Source organism: Primulina tabacum, chromosome 15, assembly GCF_025594145.1.
Source record: "Primulina tabacum isolate GXHZ01 chromosome 15, ASM2559414v2, whole genome shotgun sequence".
Classification (NCBI taxonomy): domain Eukaryota; kingdom Viridiplantae; phylum Streptophyta; class Magnoliopsida; order Lamiales; family Gesneriaceae; genus Primulina; species Primulina tabacum.
Window position 1 is genome coordinate 36,000,980 of NC_134564.1, and position 20,823 is coordinate 36,021,802.

Here is a 20,823-nt window from a genome sequence, read left to right on the forward strand (position 1 = left end):
AGATTACCTGATTTGAAGTGACTTAGAAAATATTTAAAAAATTGAAATATTTCTTCGTTTTTACCTTATGTCTCAGAATATCAAGAGATAATATTTTTTATTTATTGAGGCAAATGTATTTCCAAACTTCTGTCTATAAATCAATATTTAAAATTTTTACGACATTATTATATTCTCTAATCAATTTGTTTTACTTAGATTGATAGAAGGCATTTTAGTTTGAGTTTTTATGTATTTGCTTATATTATTTTTGTAATATTATTTATTATGAAAATAATAGGTGAACTACAAAATTTGGTAGGTCTAAGAGTCCTCTGGTGAACGACAAATATGGATAAATTATTAAAATATATAATATCCAGTAGATTTTTGGCATGCGATTTCGTTCTAATTCAATGATTATGCATGATTCTAAATTTTTATTATATCACAAGTTAACACATGCCTAATATTTTTCTATGGTTTAAGAAAAATTGTGTGACTTCCTCCAATATTATCTCGATATATTTCGAGGTGACAACAAGATTGTTTTTGTCTCTTTTTTTTAGTCAAAGTGTCTAACCAGCTAATTCATAACATATATGATGTTAGAATAGAAAACCCCTCGTCAAATAAATTCACTTAGCCAAATATTGAAATTCAAATAAAATTCTACAATATTTCATCAAATTAATTTTGACTATCATAAAAGGCTCATGAAATCTAAATGGTTATATTATTAGATGAGAATCATGAGATATTTGAATGAGACAAATACTTTGACATATATTTGAATGATATCTCATATGCATATCTTAATTACATTATTCGTATATCTTCTCAAGATTTTTAAAATACAATAATTAATTTTATATATCGTTCCACAAGATATAAAATATTATAAAACAAAATATAAACTCGATAGAAGAAAATTTGTTTAGTTTCAATGAATAATATAATATTATGTTCTAAACGCAACAAATGAGATTGAAACTATATCATCATCATGACATGATGCACGCAATCATTATTTCAAAGCTTCCAAAAAATGACGATCAAGATGATTTTCTTCAATTGCGTCAAATTAAATGAGGACACAATTCTAAGATATAGTCATTTGAAGAGATTTCAAGTATTTTTCTCACAGTGATTGAGAAATACTTGTTAAAAATTTATTAACCTTATAGCTATATGTTGATAATATGGATACTAAATATATAGAAATGATATCACAAATATCACAATATTTGAAGAAGGTGCAACATCATTCATTGGTTATGTTGTTGAAGAATATATAGGTTATACATATTTTTAGTCACAAGTGAAAACTTATCACGAGAAAAATCATTTTTTCTTAAGAGTTATAGTTGATGATTGTCAAAAGCGGAAAAATCATTTAACAATAAAAAAATAGTCGGGAAAATAAGATTATCAGATAAAAACAATGTAGAAAACAGAAAAAATGGCGTGATAAAGAAGCAAACTACGAGCATGTCAGATCCCTGATAAAGATTGTAAATAACATAACAGATGTTAAAGACGATCAGATACTTGCTGAACATACCAAAATAGTTATATGCATATTATAACAAACTACGACAAAGAGTTGTTGAGTTGTCAAAATCAACCAAGAAGCATATTGAAAAGTGTGTCAAGTGGATAAGATAATTTATCTGATTCATATATCGTCTATGGTCATGATTTTTTATTTTTTATGGCTTAGTTTGTTTCAGTTGATAAATGTTATTAACCATGTTTTAATTCATTTAAATATTATCAAAATTTCGTACATAAATTTTCAATAGTTTAGAGTACATTTTTCTAGTTGAGTAAATAAAAAAATAAGTGTACCTGGATCCAGATCTTCTGCTTTTCAGCTATAAACAAAACATGGGGTTCCCCCCTCAGCAATCCCAAAGAACTGACCACCGGCTCTTTGATCGCAGCAGCAATGCCTGCACCCTTAAGAAATCACTATTTCACTTGTCATAATAATATTATCTTTTCTTACACCTTTCTACTTATCATAAGCTCTCTACTCTTCTTTTCTTGTTTCTGCATTGACGAGCAGGGACAAGCTCTGTTAGCATGGAGGAATTCGTTGAGTGTATCGACAAATGTTCTTCAATCTTGGAATTCTTCGGACAGATATCCCTGCAAATGGTTTGGGATATATTGCAACTCGAATGGAGATGTGGTGAAGATAATCATGAAAGCAGTGGACTTGCGAGGGCAATTGCCTTCGAATTTTCAATCCCTCAAGTTCTTGAACACTCTCATTCTTTCATCCGTGAACCTCACCGGCGCGATCCCAAAGGAGGTGGGAGACTACCATGAGCTGGTTGTGATTGATTTAAGCGATAATGCGATATCTGGGGATATTCCGGTTGAAATTTGCATGTTAAGTAAGCTGCAAGAGTTGAATCTCAATACAAATCTTTTGGATGGTAGCATTCCTTTCGAAATTGGAAATCTCTCGAGTCTTAGGAGTCTTATGCTCTTTGACAATCAGCTCAACGGCGAGATTCCGAAGAGCGTAGGAAAAATGAGCAATCTTGAGGCATTTAGAGCAGGTGGGAATCAGAATCTTAAGGGTGAGTTGCCTTGGGAGATTGGAAACTGCAGCAACTTGGTCGTGCTTGGTTTAGCTGAAACGGGAATTTCCGGTAGTTTACCGTCATCGATAGGGATGCTCAAGAAGCTACAAACAATAGCTATATACACATCTCTGTTGTCTGGTCCCCTCCCAGAAGGTATTTGCAACTGCAGTGATTTGCAGAATTTGTACTTGTATCAGAATTCAATCACGGGTTCGATTCCAAGGAGAATAGGGGAACTCAGAATGCTTCAGAACCTACTGCTATGGAAAAACAGCATGGTTGGCACAATCCCATGGGAGATAGGAAGCTGCAGTGATTTAAGGGTCATAGATTTGTCTGAGAATCTGCTGACAGGAAGCATACCAACCAGTTTTGGACAGGTTTCCAAGCTTGAGGAACTGCAGCTGAGTGTCAATCAATTATCAGGTACCATACCCACGGAGATAACAAACTGCGCAGCTCTGATTCATTTGGAAGTAGATAACAACGGAATTTCGGGGCAAATCCCAGCTCAGATCGGCAAACTAACAAGGTTGAATCTCTTTTTCGCCTGGAAGAACAACTTAACTGGCGGTATCCCCGAATCTTTATCTAATTGTGAGAATCTCCAAGCTCTTGATCTTTCTTACAATAAGCTCTTTGGCCCAATCCCAAGAAAGATTTTTGCATTGACAAACCTGACAAAACTGCTTTTGATTTCCAACAATTTGTCAGGATTTATACCACCTGACATTGGAAACTGTACAAATTTGTACAGATTCAGGGTAAGTGATAATAGTCTCGGGGGTACTATTCCATCAGAAATTGGAAACTTGAAAACTTTAAGTTTCCTGGATATGAGTAACAATCAACTTGAGGGGGGCATTCCTCCTTCAATTTCTGGCTGCCAAAACCTTGAGTTTCTTGATCTTCACTCTAATGCACTCACGGGACCTCTGCCAGATGAATTTCCCAAAAATCTGCAGTTTGTGGACGTTTCAGGCAATAGGCTAACCGGTACACTCTCTCATAAAATTGGTTCGCTAACCGAGCTAACCAAACTTAATATCGGGAAAAATCAGCTTTCTGGCTATATTCCATCTGAGATCATGTCCTGCATTAAGCTACAGTTGCTTGATCTTGGAAACAATGGTTTTTCTGGTTATATACCCAAAGAATTGGGTCGACTTCCGTCACTTGAAATTGCTCTCAACTTAAGCTGTAACCGATTTACCGGCGAGATCCCATTTGAATTTTCGAATCTTGACAAACTCGGAGTTCTTGATCTTTCCTACAACAAACTCTCAGGAAAGCTTGAAGTTCTCATAAACCTTCAAAACCTTGTCTCCCTTAATGTGTCGTTTAACGATTTCTCAGGTGAATTGCCGAGTACCCCATTCTTTCACCAGCTGCCTCCCAGCGACCTTGCAGGTAACAAAAATTTATGCGTCCCCAGTGGAGTTATCACTCCAGCAGACAGCATGCAAGATTCTTTACACGCAAAATCTACCATGACGATAGCAATGACAATCCTTGTTAGCGTCAGTGCCGTGCTCATGCTGCTAGGTACATACTTATTAGTAAGAATCCACAATGATAAAGGTAAATCCATGGAAGCTGACGCTTGGGAGATGACATTTTATCAAAAGATGGAATTCTCAGTTGAGGACGTCATACAAAATCTCACACCTTCTAATGTCATTGGGACTGGAAGCTCTGGTGTCGTGTATAAGGTAACCGTTCATAATGGGATGACACTAGCTGTGAAAAAAATGTGGTCATCTGAGGAATCTAAAGCGTTCAATTCTGAAATCCGGACTCTTAGTTCAGTCAGGCACAAGAACATTGTTCGACTTCTAGGGTGGGGTTCCAACGGCACAGTAAAATTGTTGTTTTACGATTATTTTCCTAATGGAAGTCTGAGTTCACTTCTTCATGGTGTGGGCAAGGGTGGTGCCGAGTGGGAGGCCAGATACGAAGTCATATTGGCAGTAGCGCATGCTCTTGAGTACTTGCATCACGGCTGTGTTATCCCCATCATTCATGGTGATGTCAAAGCCATGAATGTTCTTTTAGGCCCTAACATGGAGCCATATCTTGCTGACTTTGGGCTGGCAAGGTTTGTCAATGGTGAATCTGGTCATATAGAGACTTCAAAACAGAACCACGGGCCTCACTTAGCTGGTTCTTATGGTTACATTGCACCAGGTGTTTATAATATTTTAAATATTTGAAGAAAAATACTAATAATCCACACCAATGATTATACTTTTCATCCCTAAGTCCTAGTAAACTAATCAGTACTTTTTATCCCTTTCATTGTAGAACAAGCTTTGACGCAGAACATCACAGAAAAGAGTGATGTCTACAGTTTTGGGGTCGTTCTCTTAGAGGTGCTGACAGGGAGGCACCCATTAGACCCAACACTGCCAGATGGTGCGCATTTTGTTCAATGGGTTCACAACCACATGCAGAGTACGCATGACCCAGTCGACGTATTGGACCCAAAGCTAAGAGGAAGGGGTGACACCGAGATACATGAAATGCTACAAACAATGGCTGTCGCGTTTCTGTGCCTCAGCACCCGTCCGGATGATCGTCCGACGATGAAAGATGTGGTAGCAATGCTAAAAGAAATTCGGCATATGTACCCTGTGAGATCAGAGACCGACGTAATGAAGGGAAGCATATCAGATACTAACGTTACACCTCCTCCGAAGAAGGTGGCTTTGCAGGGGTCCTCTAACTGCTCTTTCGAATTCTCTGCTGATAATGTCGGATGAGTATCTTCTTGTGAATGTATAGTAAGTCAAGGCGGCCTGTAAACGTGATAATCCATTGGTTCTTTGTAACTAGGCAATTTGGCATAAGGATCATAACATCAATAAATATTGTCCCAGAAGATTTCTTCTAGATCGGTGATAACGTAAACAGTGAGATGCAAACATAATTTGTAACTTAAAAGGCAAATCTGAGGCCTGTCTTGCCAAAAAAAAAGCAAGAGACCATGTTAAAATATGTGAGCCTACAAACCAATAATATCACGGATAATCCATTTGATAGGATAAGTAAATAATATATAATAAGAGTGATTATAAAATAAAAAATAAAGATAAATAATATATTATGATAAATTATATGATGTTTGACATTATTTTAATTTGCTTGATTATTTTTGTTAATTATATTATGATTACTAAAATATCATCGTCATATAATAATTACTAATACATACATTTATTGTAATAATTAAAATAGTAATGCAAATTTGAATATTAAATAATGGTTAATAACAATTATAATTTTACGGTTTAAAATAATATAAAAATAATTAAAATATTATCAATAGTAATTAAATTATTTATAATATTAGTTACATTAAAAATTATATTTAAAAATATTATTAAATTTTTGAATTTATAATTATTTTAAACTTAAAATATTAAAAAAATTAAAATAATCAAACATCAACTCAACAGATTATATAACGACCAACAAGATAATAATACATACAGTGTGGGTCGAGTGCGGGTTGAACAGATCATCATAATCTTAATCATACACAACAAACACATAATAAAGTGAAATTAAAAATCACTCACTCTTTAGCATTCAAGTCAAACAATGTCTTCATGTTCTTCATGGCAACAAAAGGGGACTGCGGGGTTTCACAAGTTTTTGGTTTGTTAATATAATTTTTTATTATTTATATAATTTATTTTTTTGAAAAAAACCCACTTATATATATATTTTTTTATTAAGTTAAAGGTAAGGTAATAGCCGTGTAACCCGCCAAGTGAAATTTTGAGCGCTGAACAAACAAATATTAAATGGCACCCAGATCCTTACCGAAATCATCAGACAATTTGTAACCGTCGATAAGTCTATCAACGGCTCAGAAAGTATATGACTCGGATCGCAATTATGTCCGCTGATTGTAGCACAGATCAAGATTTCTATATAAGCAAGCTCCTTCCGATCATTATCTGTTAAATCGAATTGATCTTTTCTGTTCAAGCAACCCTGATTTGAAGATATGTCGGGCAGAGGAAAAGGTGGAAAGGGTTTGGGAAAAGGTGGAGCAAAGCGCCACCGCAAGGTTCTGAGGGACAATATCCAGGGTATCACGAAGCCAGCTATTCGACGCCTTGCTCGTCGTGGTGGTGTTAAGCGCATCAGCGGTCTAATTTACGAGGAGACTCGTGGCGTACTCAAGATCTTTCTCGAGAATGTCATCCGTGATGCTGTTACTTATACCGAGCATGCTCGTCGCAAGACGGTGACGGCCATGGATGTCGTCTACGCTCTCAAGAGGCAAGGGCGCACTCTTTACGGCTTTGGAGGTTAATCCAATGCTAGATTGGTTGCTGGGATTCTGAAATTTCTGTAGAATTGGTATTCGGACATTGCATTAGGATTTCATCGATGGGATTGTATGTTTTAGTTCTGTTGAAGACAGTGCTTCATAAATATATCGCCATTTCATCGTTTCCTCTTGTGTTACTTTAACTTGAGTATCGTTTTAATCAGATATATGCGGATGATTTTATCCTTATGTTTTGTGGATCAGTTTATCATCTGGCTTTTGTTATTCCCTTATTTAGTTTAGCTGAGAAATTGCATTCTAATATTATATTACGCTTATTGATTTGATTTGGAGAACATGCAACACTTCGACCCACTGAAAATATCGTTTTTCAGCACCTGAACAGTTATTCTAAAGTGTTCCCATGTTCAGGTTTTGTAAGGCTGGTGTTTAGATGAGATTATGAGTGTCGCCCGATGTTGGGTTGTATTAGAACTTATCTCCTCGGAGAAGTGGGTTCTTGATTACAGTGAGCTTATGCTGAAGAATTCATTGGGCCTGTGAATGTGATTAATCAGAAGAGAGTGTTGGAAATTCTAATTTGGAATTTATGGTTGGTGAAAATGATGGATTTACCTTGTGAAGGTCGAATGATTTCAAAGAAAATCAAGAAATGTGGGTTTTTTTGGAATTAAGGGGATACTGGAGAAAGAGACATGTGGCTAGTGGAATTTATGTTTCAAGATTTGTTGAAGAGTTAAATGCATGATTTGTTGATTGTGCTAAGCACTATCCTATGGTGACTCTCTAAAAGGTCTTAGCAACGATTTATTAAGGTTTGGTTTTGCTTCTTTATGTATAGTTTATTTATCACCCTATTTGTATATCATTAGATGTTTATGGAAGCTTACATATATATTGATATGATCATATATTGAAATGATCAAAGAAAACATAGAGAAATACTTCAGGGTTTAACATAGAATAATCCCAGTTACTAACCCTCTTGGAATGATTAATGCTATGGGATCTTTAGTGGTCGAGTTGCACATTGTTCTTTACGGAGACCTGGTTACATGAGAACTTTATATTTTAATATATATGATAGCTGAGGCGAACATTAAAGGCCATGAAATGTTGATGCTTATTAAAATGAGAAGTTAATGAAGACTACTTTTATCTATACATTATAACATTAGTACAACGGAAAATTTGCCTTCATCACCCTGAATCTTGCATGTATCAGGAAGCCAAGTCTAGATGAGCTTACATGTGAACTTATTCTGAATCATACCGAGCAATACTGATGGATTCTATGCAACATCTTCTCGATGTATCTGACCAACTTGATAATGCCACTCTTCCTCTAATACATGATTAATTTCTAAGAAATGGATTCGATCAAGCAGTGAAACACCTAGAATGGCTTCTTCATACAATCATTCTCTTTAATGATGTTTCAGCTAAGACTGAATGAGCATACCCTTCACTTTACCGCTATTACCAATTAATGCTTAATCTCTAGGATCAATAAAGTCCGTACATAATAGTTTTGCCCATGTGATCTGTAGGCGAGGAACAGTTTTTGAAACCTCCAGGTTGGTTGAGACTATTTTGTGTGTGCCACAATTACAAAACACTTATTTAGCACTTTTAGGCTGCTTTGCGGGACCTCCATACTACTTACTTTATCATTCGAAAAATATTATCATGAAAAACTATAGCTTAGATCAAAGCCTCATAAATACACAATAACGCAGTAGGTGTGAGGATGACATTCTTCCTTCTCTTATCGCTTGGTTCTGCAGCTGTGGGTTACGAGGACACCATTAGGCGGGCTCGTCATCTCTAATTGGCAATCCCCACGCAACCAATAAGAATAATGAACCATACCCAGTTTAACTCTAACCCTGAAAGTTCCTTTTATGTTGTAGACAACTCTGTTCCTCTGCCCCTGCTTTTGAAGTTCCAGAGACAGGTTTAGCGGCAGATGCACCAAGCTTGATATCAAATGGACCGATAAGAACCGTGCTTCTCCAGGATTCTGACTGAAGGGTTGAAGAACTTGGCTTGCTATCAAATTCTCTGAAAAGTAGAGTTCAATGTACAGGTACTCAAATCTAACATATAATTTCTGATTTGGATTCGAAAAATTAGCAAGAAACACTATGTCACCATTTAGAATCTCTGGGGAATCGAAGTAGATAGCGTTAAGACTCGCCACTGGAGTGTCGAAAACTGGATTTCTTGGTTTGATAGCGACAAAAATGATTAAAGTAGCAATACCAAAGAAGATGAGAAGTAAGCTAAATATCAAACACAGGATTGCACCACACCATACTACTTGCGTTAGTCCTTCGAGGTTGCCGGAGAATCGGTTGCTCTCTTGATCTGAGCTTTCTACTATATGGTGAAGCCTCTGGTGACAAACCCTGATGATTCTTGGTTTGGTTAGGTGAGACAATTTGATAAAGAGGAGATGGCTTTGTTTGCTTGTGTGTAGCAAGTGTGTAGGGCGGTGGTGGTGGGAGTGGATGCATTTTTTTATGAGAATAAAAATCAAGAAAATCTTACGTATGAAGAACCGAGAAGGAAAAACGAAGATGATTGTTTATTATTGAATGAAACTGGAAGTGTGGTGAGGGATGTTAGTAAAGTGGGTAAAAAAAGAAGCTTTCAATTGTTAGTGGGGGCCAAATACTTCTTTAAATTGCATCAAAAGGAGATGAATTTCGGATCTAAAGTTTATTCGACATAGATTTATGAATTTGAATTGTTTTCTTCTACATGAACCCAACCTTGTGGTAAAAACAAGTGTTTGGGCACGAACTACACAATAAAAAATATTTCGATTCCATGGTCATTTATTAGTTATTAATTGTTGTATGGTGCAAGGGATAAACAAAACATAAAAGGAAATGCCCTGACAAAGAACTAGTGCAACTTTGCACTTTCTTGGAATTCTGACGAGGGAGAATCTGAACTGTCAAATGGCCATAAAATCAACGGCGTGTTGTAGATGGATGATGCGTTACGCTCGGAAGTCGGAACTATAATAAGTCAGCCTTAGTGATATTAACTTTGTGTGGCGGGATGTTATGCTTACCCATTAAGAAAGCACCCTCAAAACGCAGGCTGTAAGCAAGGATTAGGTTAAGGTTCTGTGGTGTCTCTTTAATTTATTAAAAGAGTCCAGTAATGTGGTCACATGTGCTTTATCGTTTTACTTTTACGCTTTACGTGATGCGCTTAAATTTAGCTAATAAAAAATGGGAAGGATATTTACCATATTGTATAATTCATTTTGATCTTGGGACAGAGATTAGTTCTAGTAAATTGAGAAACCAGAAACAAAAAATAAAATTAAATCAACAATATAAAAAAATATCGCATCGAATCATTCTAATCAAATTGCAACTATTCTCAATTCACCGTACCGTCAATTTATACAGAAAATCTGGTTTATTATCTGAATCCGTGTAATGGCTTCATCGTGTGATCGATCGATCCACCAATCCATTTCCATTGCTTATGTAATAAACTAACCACCCATATTAGTGGGATTTATGAACCCAAGACCCCATAGAATGGATGTTCTTCAGTTGAAAAATGAAAAACAAATTCATGCAATCGAGTTCCTCTTTCTGAGTCAATAATACTGTCATCTGAAACGTAAGGTATGATTTTAATTAATAACATCATAAAACCAAGTTATCTCTCATTGACTCACTCACCTGACCATACTAAAGTACATATCAAAGTAAGAAAAATACCATTTCTTCAAAACAAAACAAAACAAAATAAAACAAAACAAACTGTAAGAACATACTATCACATGAAATCTGTATTCTCATTGATCTAATCTCGTATATATTTTTTTTAAATGAAAACGGAAAAAGAAAAACTATAATTTATCAAGAACTATGCATGTCAACTCACATACGGAGGCACTGCATGCTGTGAAGAGAAATGTAACCCCCCTCACCCTCTCCTTTAATCCATCTTCTCCTTGGATCTATCCTGCAAACCCGTCCGCGAATTATTGAAAATCCTCTCCTTTTATCATCATCAAATGGGTGAGAACCTAAGTTTCCTTGCGATTTACTTTCTGCTCTTATCTCTTCTATCTGCAAACGAAGACAAAAGCATATTCATTCTGGCCGGACAAAGCAACATGTCGGGTCGAGCAAGAGATTACAACAACACCAAGCCCCCAGAGTTCCATCCCAATCCACAGATCCTCATGTTCGACGCGAATCAGAGATGGGTCATGGCAAAAGACCCTCTTCACCTGGGCATAGATGTCGGCAGGCCAGTTGGATTTGGACCTGGAATTCCGTTCGCCAATGCATTGCTGGAGTGGGATCCTTGCATCGGGACCATCGGTTTGGTCCCTTGTGCGCATGGGGAGACGTTTTTGAGCGATTGGAGCAAAGGGACACCGGACTACAATCAACTGGTGATGAGGGCCAATGCTTCGTCAGAAGCAGGAGGCCGCATCCGGGCTATGCTTTGGTACCAGGGGGAGAATGACTCGTTGACGCGCCAAAATGCTCAACTCTATGGTGGGAGACTGGAAAAGTTTATCACGGATTTTCGAGCTGATATAGGGATGCCTGATCTTCCTGTTTTTGTGGTACCAATAATACGTTTAAATCTTTATTAATTTGCCTCAACCCTTATAGTATACATTTTGTTGTTTGAAGGTGGTGCTTGCAAGTGGGCTCGGAAAATACAAGGATATGATACGAGAAGCTCAGATGGGAATAAAACTTAGAAATGTGATTAGCGTGGACGGGAAAGGAGCGGAGGTGAAACCATTGGATGTGGTGCACATCAGCTTGGCCGGAGCCATCGATATCGGGAAGAGACTCGCTTCGGCCTTCCTCTACGCTAATCTTTAATTTCTTCTACTTGCTTCAAAGGTTTCATTCCACAATTTAGAATCTTCTATACAATATTTTTGGAAGAATTTTGTGTTATCAATCTTTGAAGAAATGTAATTAAGCCACGACACGTGTGTGGAGAAATTTATGAAACAAGAATGCTTTGTACTACATAACTTTCGTTAATTCCAAATGGCCTCGAACAAACATAAAAATTCTTACAAGATCGTCTTCCCAATCAATTTATGTACTATTTTTTGTAGATCGGATCAATCTCTGAGACCTATTATTTCTAAAAAACCAATTTTCCACCCCAATAATTTGCTTCCCTAATAAAGACAAATCTTGTGTACTGACTGCGATGAAAAAGATTTGCTGCACTGTAATTCAAAAATTGATTTGATTTGTCTATTTTGAGTTGTGCTAACCTAAATTTGTAACAGTCATTTGAATTAAAAAAAAAAATCCAACATTTTGAATATGAAAATTGTAAGTTAGTGAGATAATTGCTTAAAAATAAATGTCCATTAGAAATGGTAAAATTATTTATTTATGTCAGAAAAAGCAAATCATATTTGCTAACAAATATAAAAAGTATGCCTAATGTGAATGAATTTGACATTAACCTCAATTGTATAATTCAATGCATTTAAATGCCATTTGAAACATCTGACCTCGTGCCACGACCAAAATCATGCTGGTGCCTGTATAATAACTCTTCCAACACAGCAGCTTTCTAATTTATATATACACTCGACATTGATATGCATACTGTCGAATTGCAAAAACAAAAAAGATAAATTATTAAGCCAAACAAAAGTTTTAAATTATCAAAATCTCAATGCACACATTCCATACAAGTAATAAATTCTCCAAGAAATCCTATATCACCTCCCCTTGATTATGGCTATTTAATTCTTCCATATATAAATTCATGCAAATTACTCTTCCTATACATATATATATATATTACAAGAACAACCTCAACATATAGAAACCATTGACCAAAATGATGCAGGATTTTTCTCTGCAAGACAAGAATAACTCACAAATCATGAAGGTAACCGTGTGTGTATTGCGTTATATAATGAATCTTAATTTCATACTCAGTGCGAAACATATTGATTTCTGTACGAGTGAATTTCAATATTAATTTATTTTTGTTTCCTGATATTATTATGTGGTCATGTATAATATCGTACCATGTTGTTTGATAATCCGTCGAGGCAGCAAAAGATTGTGTTTCATGTGCCCATAAATGAAGAGAAAAGTAGAGCAAAAGCCATGTCCATTGCCTCAAAAATCAAAGGTACATACATATATTATCAGTCTGTCTCTATTTTGTATATTATAAAAATTGATGGAAAGAAAAACAAATGAGAACCAAAACCAAGATCGAACTAGCACGCGATTTACTATGTCTCCCCTATCATTTTTACCTTATGTTACTTGAAATATATATATATATATATTTAGAAGGAAAAAAAAACGAATTGTACAAGCACTCGACGAGACGTTATTACACTATAAATACTTCAAAAAATTGAAATTGTTTGATTTAATAATAATTAAATTCCACGTTATGTGATAGGTGTGACCAATGTGGCGATTTCGAAAGAAAGAAATCATATGGTGGTGATTGGAGAAGGCGTGGATTCAGTAAGCTTGGCCAACTCCTTGAGGAAGCGATTGCAATTCGCGGACATTGTTAGCGTTAAAAGCGTGTTGATAGTGGATGAATCGGGTCTCTCTAAAGACGAGTTTAACAACCCCAACGCACCTGACTACCAAAATCAATCATGTAATTCCGATATTACCATACGGCCGAAATTTTTGTGACCCCAATCCGAATAATGGCTCCATATTCTCGAAATTCTAACGGGTTTTTTTTATTTTAGCTGAAAAATAAAACAATTTAAAATCGTTACTCGCCCCCATGGTTTTCGAAATTTATTGATACTAGTGTCTCCGGCACGACCCTTTTCGCCCCCGCCGTCGCCGTGAATTACCAGACTAGTCCCACTTCTGAATGTTCGGATCCCTGTAATTGCTCTATTTTGATATACATGTGGTGTGAGCTTCAAAAAGATTGGCCTGGCCTGTGAAAAAAATTAATTTTGATATTTTATCGCTTTTATGCAATAAATTTTACACATTAAAACAAACAAATCATAACACGACTCTATCAATTTGGACTTAAATTTATTTGTTTATAACTATTTTCGTTGAAATGTAAAATATATTATAATAATTAGTGAAATGGTCTTGTTGCAACGTTCAAATAGTGACCTTGATATTTAATAAAGAAAATTGGACTATTAATCATACAGTAATGTAAATGTCTAGACACACACTGACACACGGTAAATAATATAAATTAAAATTAATTGAAACCTGAATACATCAATTTGCTATATTTGGGCTTCCGCCCAGCAATCTGGGACCATACCTTATTCAAGGAATCTGAATTTGTATTCGTTCATGAGGAGAATATTATACAGATTTGGTCGGGGTCAAAAGTTCACAGGCGCAGGTCCATTTAACATAATTTCTTGATCGTATAACATCCTTTCAATTTGTACACGTACCATTTTCCTTCCCCACCATTTGGACAAGTTGAAAATTTTCCAAACCAAACCTCTTATCTGATGAGGTTGGGCAAGTCGAGTCAGTTTTTAATTATATTAGACAGATAGACCAGTCATTTGAGCAGGTTGAAAATTTTCCAACCAAACTTATCTGTTTGGTAGAGTTAGGGTTGGGTTGGGTTGAGTTGGGGCGGGGCGGACATAGCTTATTTGACGTCCACATATTCTAGAATCTCTGATTAAACATGTTAAAATGTAAAATTATTTTTGGGATCGCAAAATCAAATCTTAGGAAGAGTATTTTAAACAAATTTATACTATATTATTAAGTGTAAAACCCTTAGAGTAACTACTTTAGAGGACACCGAAATATTTAATTTCATAATTACCCTTCTCACCTACCAAAAACATCCTCAAGTTACCCCATATTTTTTACATAGAAAAAATCTAAACAAACTTCCGTTTTAAATCGAACGATTCTTATAAATTGAAAATAATTTCGTGTTAATTGTTCAGTATTATTTGATCAAATTAAAAATAATAATAACACACACAACGTGTGTGCATCTGTTACTGATTAAAAGAATGTTTGCAACATCTAACCAAAAAAAATGACTTATATTTTTTCATTTTTGGAGGTTGCAAACAATACCTAAAGAAATTGCATTTATATTATGTATACATTTATTTAGAAGCCCAGATCCATTGTAAGAAACAAGGTTGTTTTCTACTCCATGCATCCTATTTATTTAAGCTGCATTTTCTTTTTCATCAGACTCAATTATGTAATCCAATTTTCATATTTGATATTATTTTCTCTGCTCTTTTACCAACATAATCTTATTTAATTTGCTTTCCAACATTTTTTTATCCAATTAAATCATTCATTAAATAAGGGTCAAATAGGAATTTTTTTAATATAAATTATACCTTTTCCACTAACTTTCTTAATCTGTGTGAAAACACACAAAAGACGAGACGAATTACGTGTAAGCACGTAAAACTCGAGTAGTGATTGATGAACATGAACTCAAATTAGAATACAAAACAAATAATACCCAAACATCATGAAATGGAAGAATTGTCAAAGTTGGACATGTGAATATTATAATAGCAATAAATATCACTTAATAAAAATGTCGTTTTTTGTCGAAAATATGAAGCAAGTAGTTGAACGACCCTTCAGCATCCGAAAACGATGTTCAATTAATTGATCAACGATTGATTAATATATCACCCAACCATTTCAATCCATCTCCCTTGTAATCGTGCAAAGCCCAATTTACAAAGTCTTTCGTTTGGTGAATGAAAAAGACTGATATATCATATCAGATGAATTTCAATAAATCGTAATCATAAAGTTGTATTTGGATGGATGAATTTGAAATCCATTGATTTTGATTATATATTTTTTGTTTGAACCGATCGATAATAAAATATTAAATATAAATATAAAATTATTTAATATGTAGATGATTTGACACTGTATAGTATAAATATCTGTAAAAATATATTTTAAATACTTAATAAATAGTTTGAATCTTTGGTTGCTTGAACTATTCGAACGCCAACAAAATATTACGGCCGTGGTGTCCCATTTGCAAGAGATTCCTTTCTTGTCAACCAGTGATTGGAGCAAAGCAAAGCCAAATAAGATTTTATATTTAAATATTTTAAAGATTCCAACGGTCCAACCCCGGTCGCTATCGTTTTGCTTCCATGACCCATCCATATGGGTAATGTGGCCACAGCTTGATGGTTTTAAATTAATTTAGTTTTTCGGCTGGTTGGACACTTTCCACACTAAAGCAAGTTTTTTTTAGTACAATTGGCAAAATCATGAGATCCGAACTGTATTGTAATATAAGAGACGGATGAGACCAACTAGGCTAGATTAGATCGAGTTGAATGCATAGTATTGTATGCGCATATAATATCTATGTATATTACTGAAAGACAAAAACTTGTGTGAAACAGTCTCACTGATCGTATTTTGTATATTACTTTTTATTGTGAATATCGATAGAGTTAGAAAAGATTTACTCTTACTGAAATTTCGGTTTTCCGACAAATTTGGGACAATAATTTATTCTCTTTCCACTGGTTATAACTTTCAAAAAAAAGATGAGCCCACCAACTTAAATCGACGGTCCAAGCTCTAAACAAGTGGAACAATTTGTATACACACGCCATCTTTGTCGTTATAACATCACCGAGTTAGTATATATGACTAAAGGGGGGGACTACTTTGTGTTTCTGGGAGAAATTTTGAGAGACGGAATTGTTAGTATGAAAAAATAGACAAATATGCTTCTCATCTCATTAAAAAACAACACGTGTACGTGTTAATAATGGCAATGCCAAATTATATCGAAGAACAGAAATCTATTATTGATCAATCAGTTAACTTGGATCGATTTTTCATTGGTTTTAGCCAACAATTTCATAAATGTACGTCTATGTAAATTAAGCTTGACCATTTTTGAAGAGTTCGATTCCACTCATCAACACTTTCTTGAACGATCTTATCGCACAAAGTTTGTCCAGTGCGGTTTTACATGAGTAGCATATTGTACATATTATTGTATTAGTCTGTGTGTTCAATCAGTACATATTGAAGGTAAAACGATGAGAAGTTTCATCATAATGAAAGAAAAATTATATTAATCGAACTACTAGATGTATTAAATAGTTTCTCCAAACAAAAAAAAAATCACAATAATAATAAAAACAAATCATATGAAGAGTATAATGGACATTTGTTAGATAAATTGTGTAAAATGGAGTATCGTCAAAGCATGTTAAAATAGTATTTGTGGGAAATTCATAACAAATGTGGCAAAAAAAAAATTGATTAGAAAGAAAATTGTTAGCATTTGAATAAACATACAAAAGTGCTCGGACTTATTCACACAATAAGTAGATCAATGTGAAAACCTTGAATTAATACAAAAAAAAATCTTATAGAAACTAGTAGAACACAATTAACATCAATACAAAAAATACCGATAGTTGAAAAAACGAAAGAAGGTTGTCATTTGTGTGACATGTTATGTACACCATTTTTTTAAAAAAGATGCAATTTTACAATATTGTTAAAGAACACGAGTCTAACGCATATAAGTGAGTGTCATTATATCGAAAAACATATTATAATAGCTTTATTGTAATTTTCGTTGCAAATATTTTGTTATTCTTTGTAACTATAATATTTTTTCTAAAGATTATTTTATGACAACTTTTATCACCATTAACAACTCGGTATCAAAAGTATGAAATAATTGATATACCAAATGATGTAAATTTATCAATATTCATCACTAAAGGAGTCAAAAGCAAAATTAGAAAACAAAGAGAATAAAAAAGTGGAAAAATCAAATTAAATAATAAAAGCTTTAAATAAATATCTTGAACAACAAACTAGATATTTTGTTTATATGAAATTTGATCTTTATGAAGTGCATTAATCTAACTATTTACTTTAGTATTGTAATATGAAACAATTTTTGGTAATTTGTCCTATCACGTGTGACACACATGTTTCTTACTGGATACATTAAAATAGCACGTCAGATCTCTTGTGATACAATCTCATTAATATTTATTTGTGAGACGAGTCAACTCTGCCTGTATTTACAATAAAAAATAATATTTTTTACATTAAAAAATTATTTTTTATGAATAACTCAAATAGAATATCTCACGTAATTAACCCGAATGATTATCTCACATAAATTTTTTAGACTTTGGACAAATTGCAAGTAGTTTTTGTTACCTTTAACCAATGATTTGGGATCAAAATATTTGCATATATACCTCAAGTGCCGTGCAAGGCAACAAAAAGTAACCTCTCTCAAAAACAGAGGATTAAAGAAACAAAGGCATAGCAGAAAAATAGCTGAGGAAGAACTTCTTCATCATCAATGGCGTAAAGCGTGATCAAGCTTAACCTTGCGTCTCAGAAACCTCCACACTCGAGTGGGTTCTCTCCAGAAAGCAATAATATTTACTTCCAAAACTTTTTAAAGAGCAAAACTACGTTTGATCATATAAGAAGAAAGGGTGGGGGAAGTAAGTGTTGGTGGCGGATTGAACCGTTCAATATATGAAGAAGAGAGTTAAAAGCAAAGCTGGGAAAGCACAGAGATCAGTTGCTGGAAGGGATTTTCGATTGTATCCATGAAATCACGGCGGCGCTCGCCTTCTCTAGGATGAGTGAGTCTGCATACCGGGTTGATACGACGTCCCGTCTTGTCCAGTGGCGGATCGAGAACTTGGCTTCTTTCACTTATAGAAAATCAGATCCTTTCAAGATTGGGAAATGGAATTGGTATGCAATTCAGTTCATCTTGCTGAATATTTCTTGACATATGTTTTTATCATATTTGTCACCGGTGCTCTGTTTTATGAGTATTCCAAGAAACAGAGGAACAAGTTCTTGAAATTTATTTTGTTTGAAGGTACTTGTCTTTGGAGAAGAGTCGATCTCTGTCCATTAAATTGTTTCCAGAGATATCAAATTTTACGAGGGAAAATCCTCCGATCGCATCATTCAGAATCAGAGTGATCTCCTCGGTGGGTGATCGCAAGTGCTTGTTTCATCCAGGTAAAGTGAATATAATCTCGAATCCGCGACAGAGAATGATTTTATGCATGATTTTGATTCTGTTTCATGTGCAGATGTTAGTGATAAATTGGTGAAAAGCAACGAGGATTTTGTATGGACGATTGAGAGCCCATTAACTGGAAAGTTCATAATTGACGTTGAGTTTCTTGACTTGAAAATTGCATCTTCTTCAGAAGTAAGATATCATCAACTGAATATATATAGATATATATATATATGTCATGATGAATCCTGCGATATTATGGTGATGAGTATATAATGCAGCTTGAGTAGTAAAGTCTTGTGCTAGGTAAAGTGTACATGTGTTGAGCTACTAAGAAAGCAATAACCCCTAAAGAAGCTAGAGCAAAGCCTAATTGAAAATGAAGCGAATTATTGATTGTGTCATAAAGACCCTTATGCCCACGGCCCAATCGTCCCCCAGGAGGAATATGTGCATCTAAGAGATCCTTGATAATATATATATATATAAGATATTTTTACAAGATTAACTGACATAAACACCACTCGGATTTGGTTAATTTTAGCCTATAATAGGTACATTTTCTACATATTGGAACACTTGCATATAATTGATATTCCTGCTCGTAACGTACGTAGGGCACGTCAGCTTGCTCAATATGGAACGAAACATTTATACATAAACCACCAAATGAGACAGCCGTTGCCTCCCTCGGCCGAATGCTGTCCGAGAGTATCCACGCAGATATCACAATCCAAGCTTCTGACGGCAAAACTATAGAAGCTCACCGTGCAGTTCTTGCCTCCAGGTCCCCCGTTTTCCGCAGTATGTTCTCCCACAATCTCAGAGAGAAAGAACTCTCATCCGTAAACATTTCCGACATGTCCATCGAAGCCTGCCAAGCTTTCTTGAGTTACATATACGGAAACATAAAAAACGTGGAATTTTTTACGCACAGGTTAGCCCTTCTTCGAGCAGCCGATAAGTACGATGTTTCGGATTTGAAAGAAGCATGCCATGACAGTTTGGTTGAAGATATTGATTCTAAGAATGTTCTGGAAAGACTGCAGATTGCTTCTCTTTATCAGCTGCCGAAACTGAAGAATGGGTGTCTGCGTTATCTGGTGAAGTTCGGTAAGATATTTGATATTGGAGATGATCTGAATGCGTTTGTGCAGTGTGCTGATAGAGAATTGGTTGGTGAATTGTTCACCGAAGTTCTTGCTGCCTGGAAAGGGTTCTGACTACTGAGAATCTTGGACCAACAGATATGGTTTCGGGTTCGGGCTAAATATTCTTTAGTTCAAATGGGTTGACGTAAATTGTGACTATAATTAATTGAAATTGATTGGCATTCGGATGAGGAATAAATTTAGAAATTTTTAAAGCTGGAAAGATTATTTTGTTGTCACATTGCAATCAATGTAAACGTGGCCTTATACCTACTACCATATGAATGGATTGGAGATAAACAGAGGGGAATATGGTGTTTTGGATCCAGAAAGATCCAATGGAAATCCTCCACTAGTTGGATTAGGAGATTCTCTAGAAGAAATACTGGTTCGTTTTGCAGAAACCATTGCTCAACCATCTGAGGGTTCGTGTCTTCAGGAATACAAATATATGCAGTTTATATCTTAGCCTCTACTTTTGTGATCTTCGAACTTAATAGAAAACATGGATGTTTAAAGTTTTGAATTTTAATTTATTATTGGAGATTGAATGGATTATAATGGGGCTTCAGCTTACATTCTCTCAACGGAAGAGTTTGGTTTAATACAAGATGTCTTCACAAAAATTATGTTCGATTATATTACTTTATTGTTTGAGACAAAACCAAGAACTATTCAGATTAAAAGCTTCTGAATCCATCAATTTTAAAAGGAGCAATCGATC

General features: G+C 35.0%; 4 protein-coding genes and 1 pseudogene across 4 annotated transcripts; 4 read left to right on the top strand and 1 right to left on the bottom strand.

Annotated features, from left to right (window-relative positions):
• The first annotated feature begins 1,835 nt into the window (after positions 1 to 1,835).
• On the top strand, positions 1,836 to 5,431 carry LOC142527985 (uncharacterized). The gene is made up of 2 exons (XM_075633013.1): positions 1,836 to 4,766; positions 4,884 to 5,431. The coding sequence occupies exons 1-2, from the start codon at positions 1,931 to 1,933 to the stop codon at positions 5,339 to 5,341; spliced, it is 3,294 nt and encodes a 1,097-aa protein (XP_075489128.1). The 5' UTR covers positions 1,836 to 1,930; the 3' UTR covers positions 5,342 to 5,431.
• A 1,094-nt stretch (positions 5,432 to 6,525) lies between these two features.
• Positions 6,526 to 7,049, top strand: LOC142527016 (histone H4). Its single transcript, XM_075631719.1, has one exon. The coding sequence runs from the start codon at positions 6,595 to 6,597 to the stop codon at positions 6,904 to 6,906; it is 312 nt and encodes a 103-aa protein (XP_075487834.1). The 5' UTR covers positions 6,526 to 6,594; the 3' UTR covers positions 6,907 to 7,049.
• A 940-nt stretch (positions 7,050 to 7,989) lies between these two features.
• On the bottom strand, positions 7,990 to 9,744 carry LOC142527015 (uncharacterized; annotated as a pseudogene).
• An 862-nt stretch (positions 9,745 to 10,606) lies between these two features.
• LOC142527014 (putative carbohydrate esterase At4g34215) lies at positions 10,607 to 11,932 on the top strand. The gene is made up of 2 exons (XM_075631717.1): positions 10,607 to 11,500; positions 11,571 to 11,932. The coding sequence occupies exons 1-2, from the start codon at positions 10,937 to 10,939 to the stop codon at positions 11,766 to 11,768; spliced, it is 762 nt and encodes a 253-aa protein (XP_075487832.1). The 5' UTR covers positions 10,607 to 10,936; the 3' UTR covers positions 11,769 to 11,932.
• Positions 11,933 to 18,158: 6,226 nt separating this feature from the next.
• On the top strand, positions 18,159 to 20,660 carry LOC142527634 (BTB/POZ domain-containing protein At1g55760-like). The gene is made up of 4 exons (XM_075632478.1): positions 18,159 to 18,668; positions 18,799 to 18,944; positions 19,019 to 19,140; positions 19,566 to 20,660. The coding sequence occupies exons 1-4, from the start codon at positions 18,550 to 18,552 to the stop codon at positions 20,169 to 20,171; spliced, it is 993 nt and encodes a 330-aa protein (XP_075488593.1). The 5' UTR covers positions 18,159 to 18,549; the 3' UTR covers positions 20,172 to 20,660.
• Positions 20,661 to 20,823: the final 163 nt, after the last annotated feature.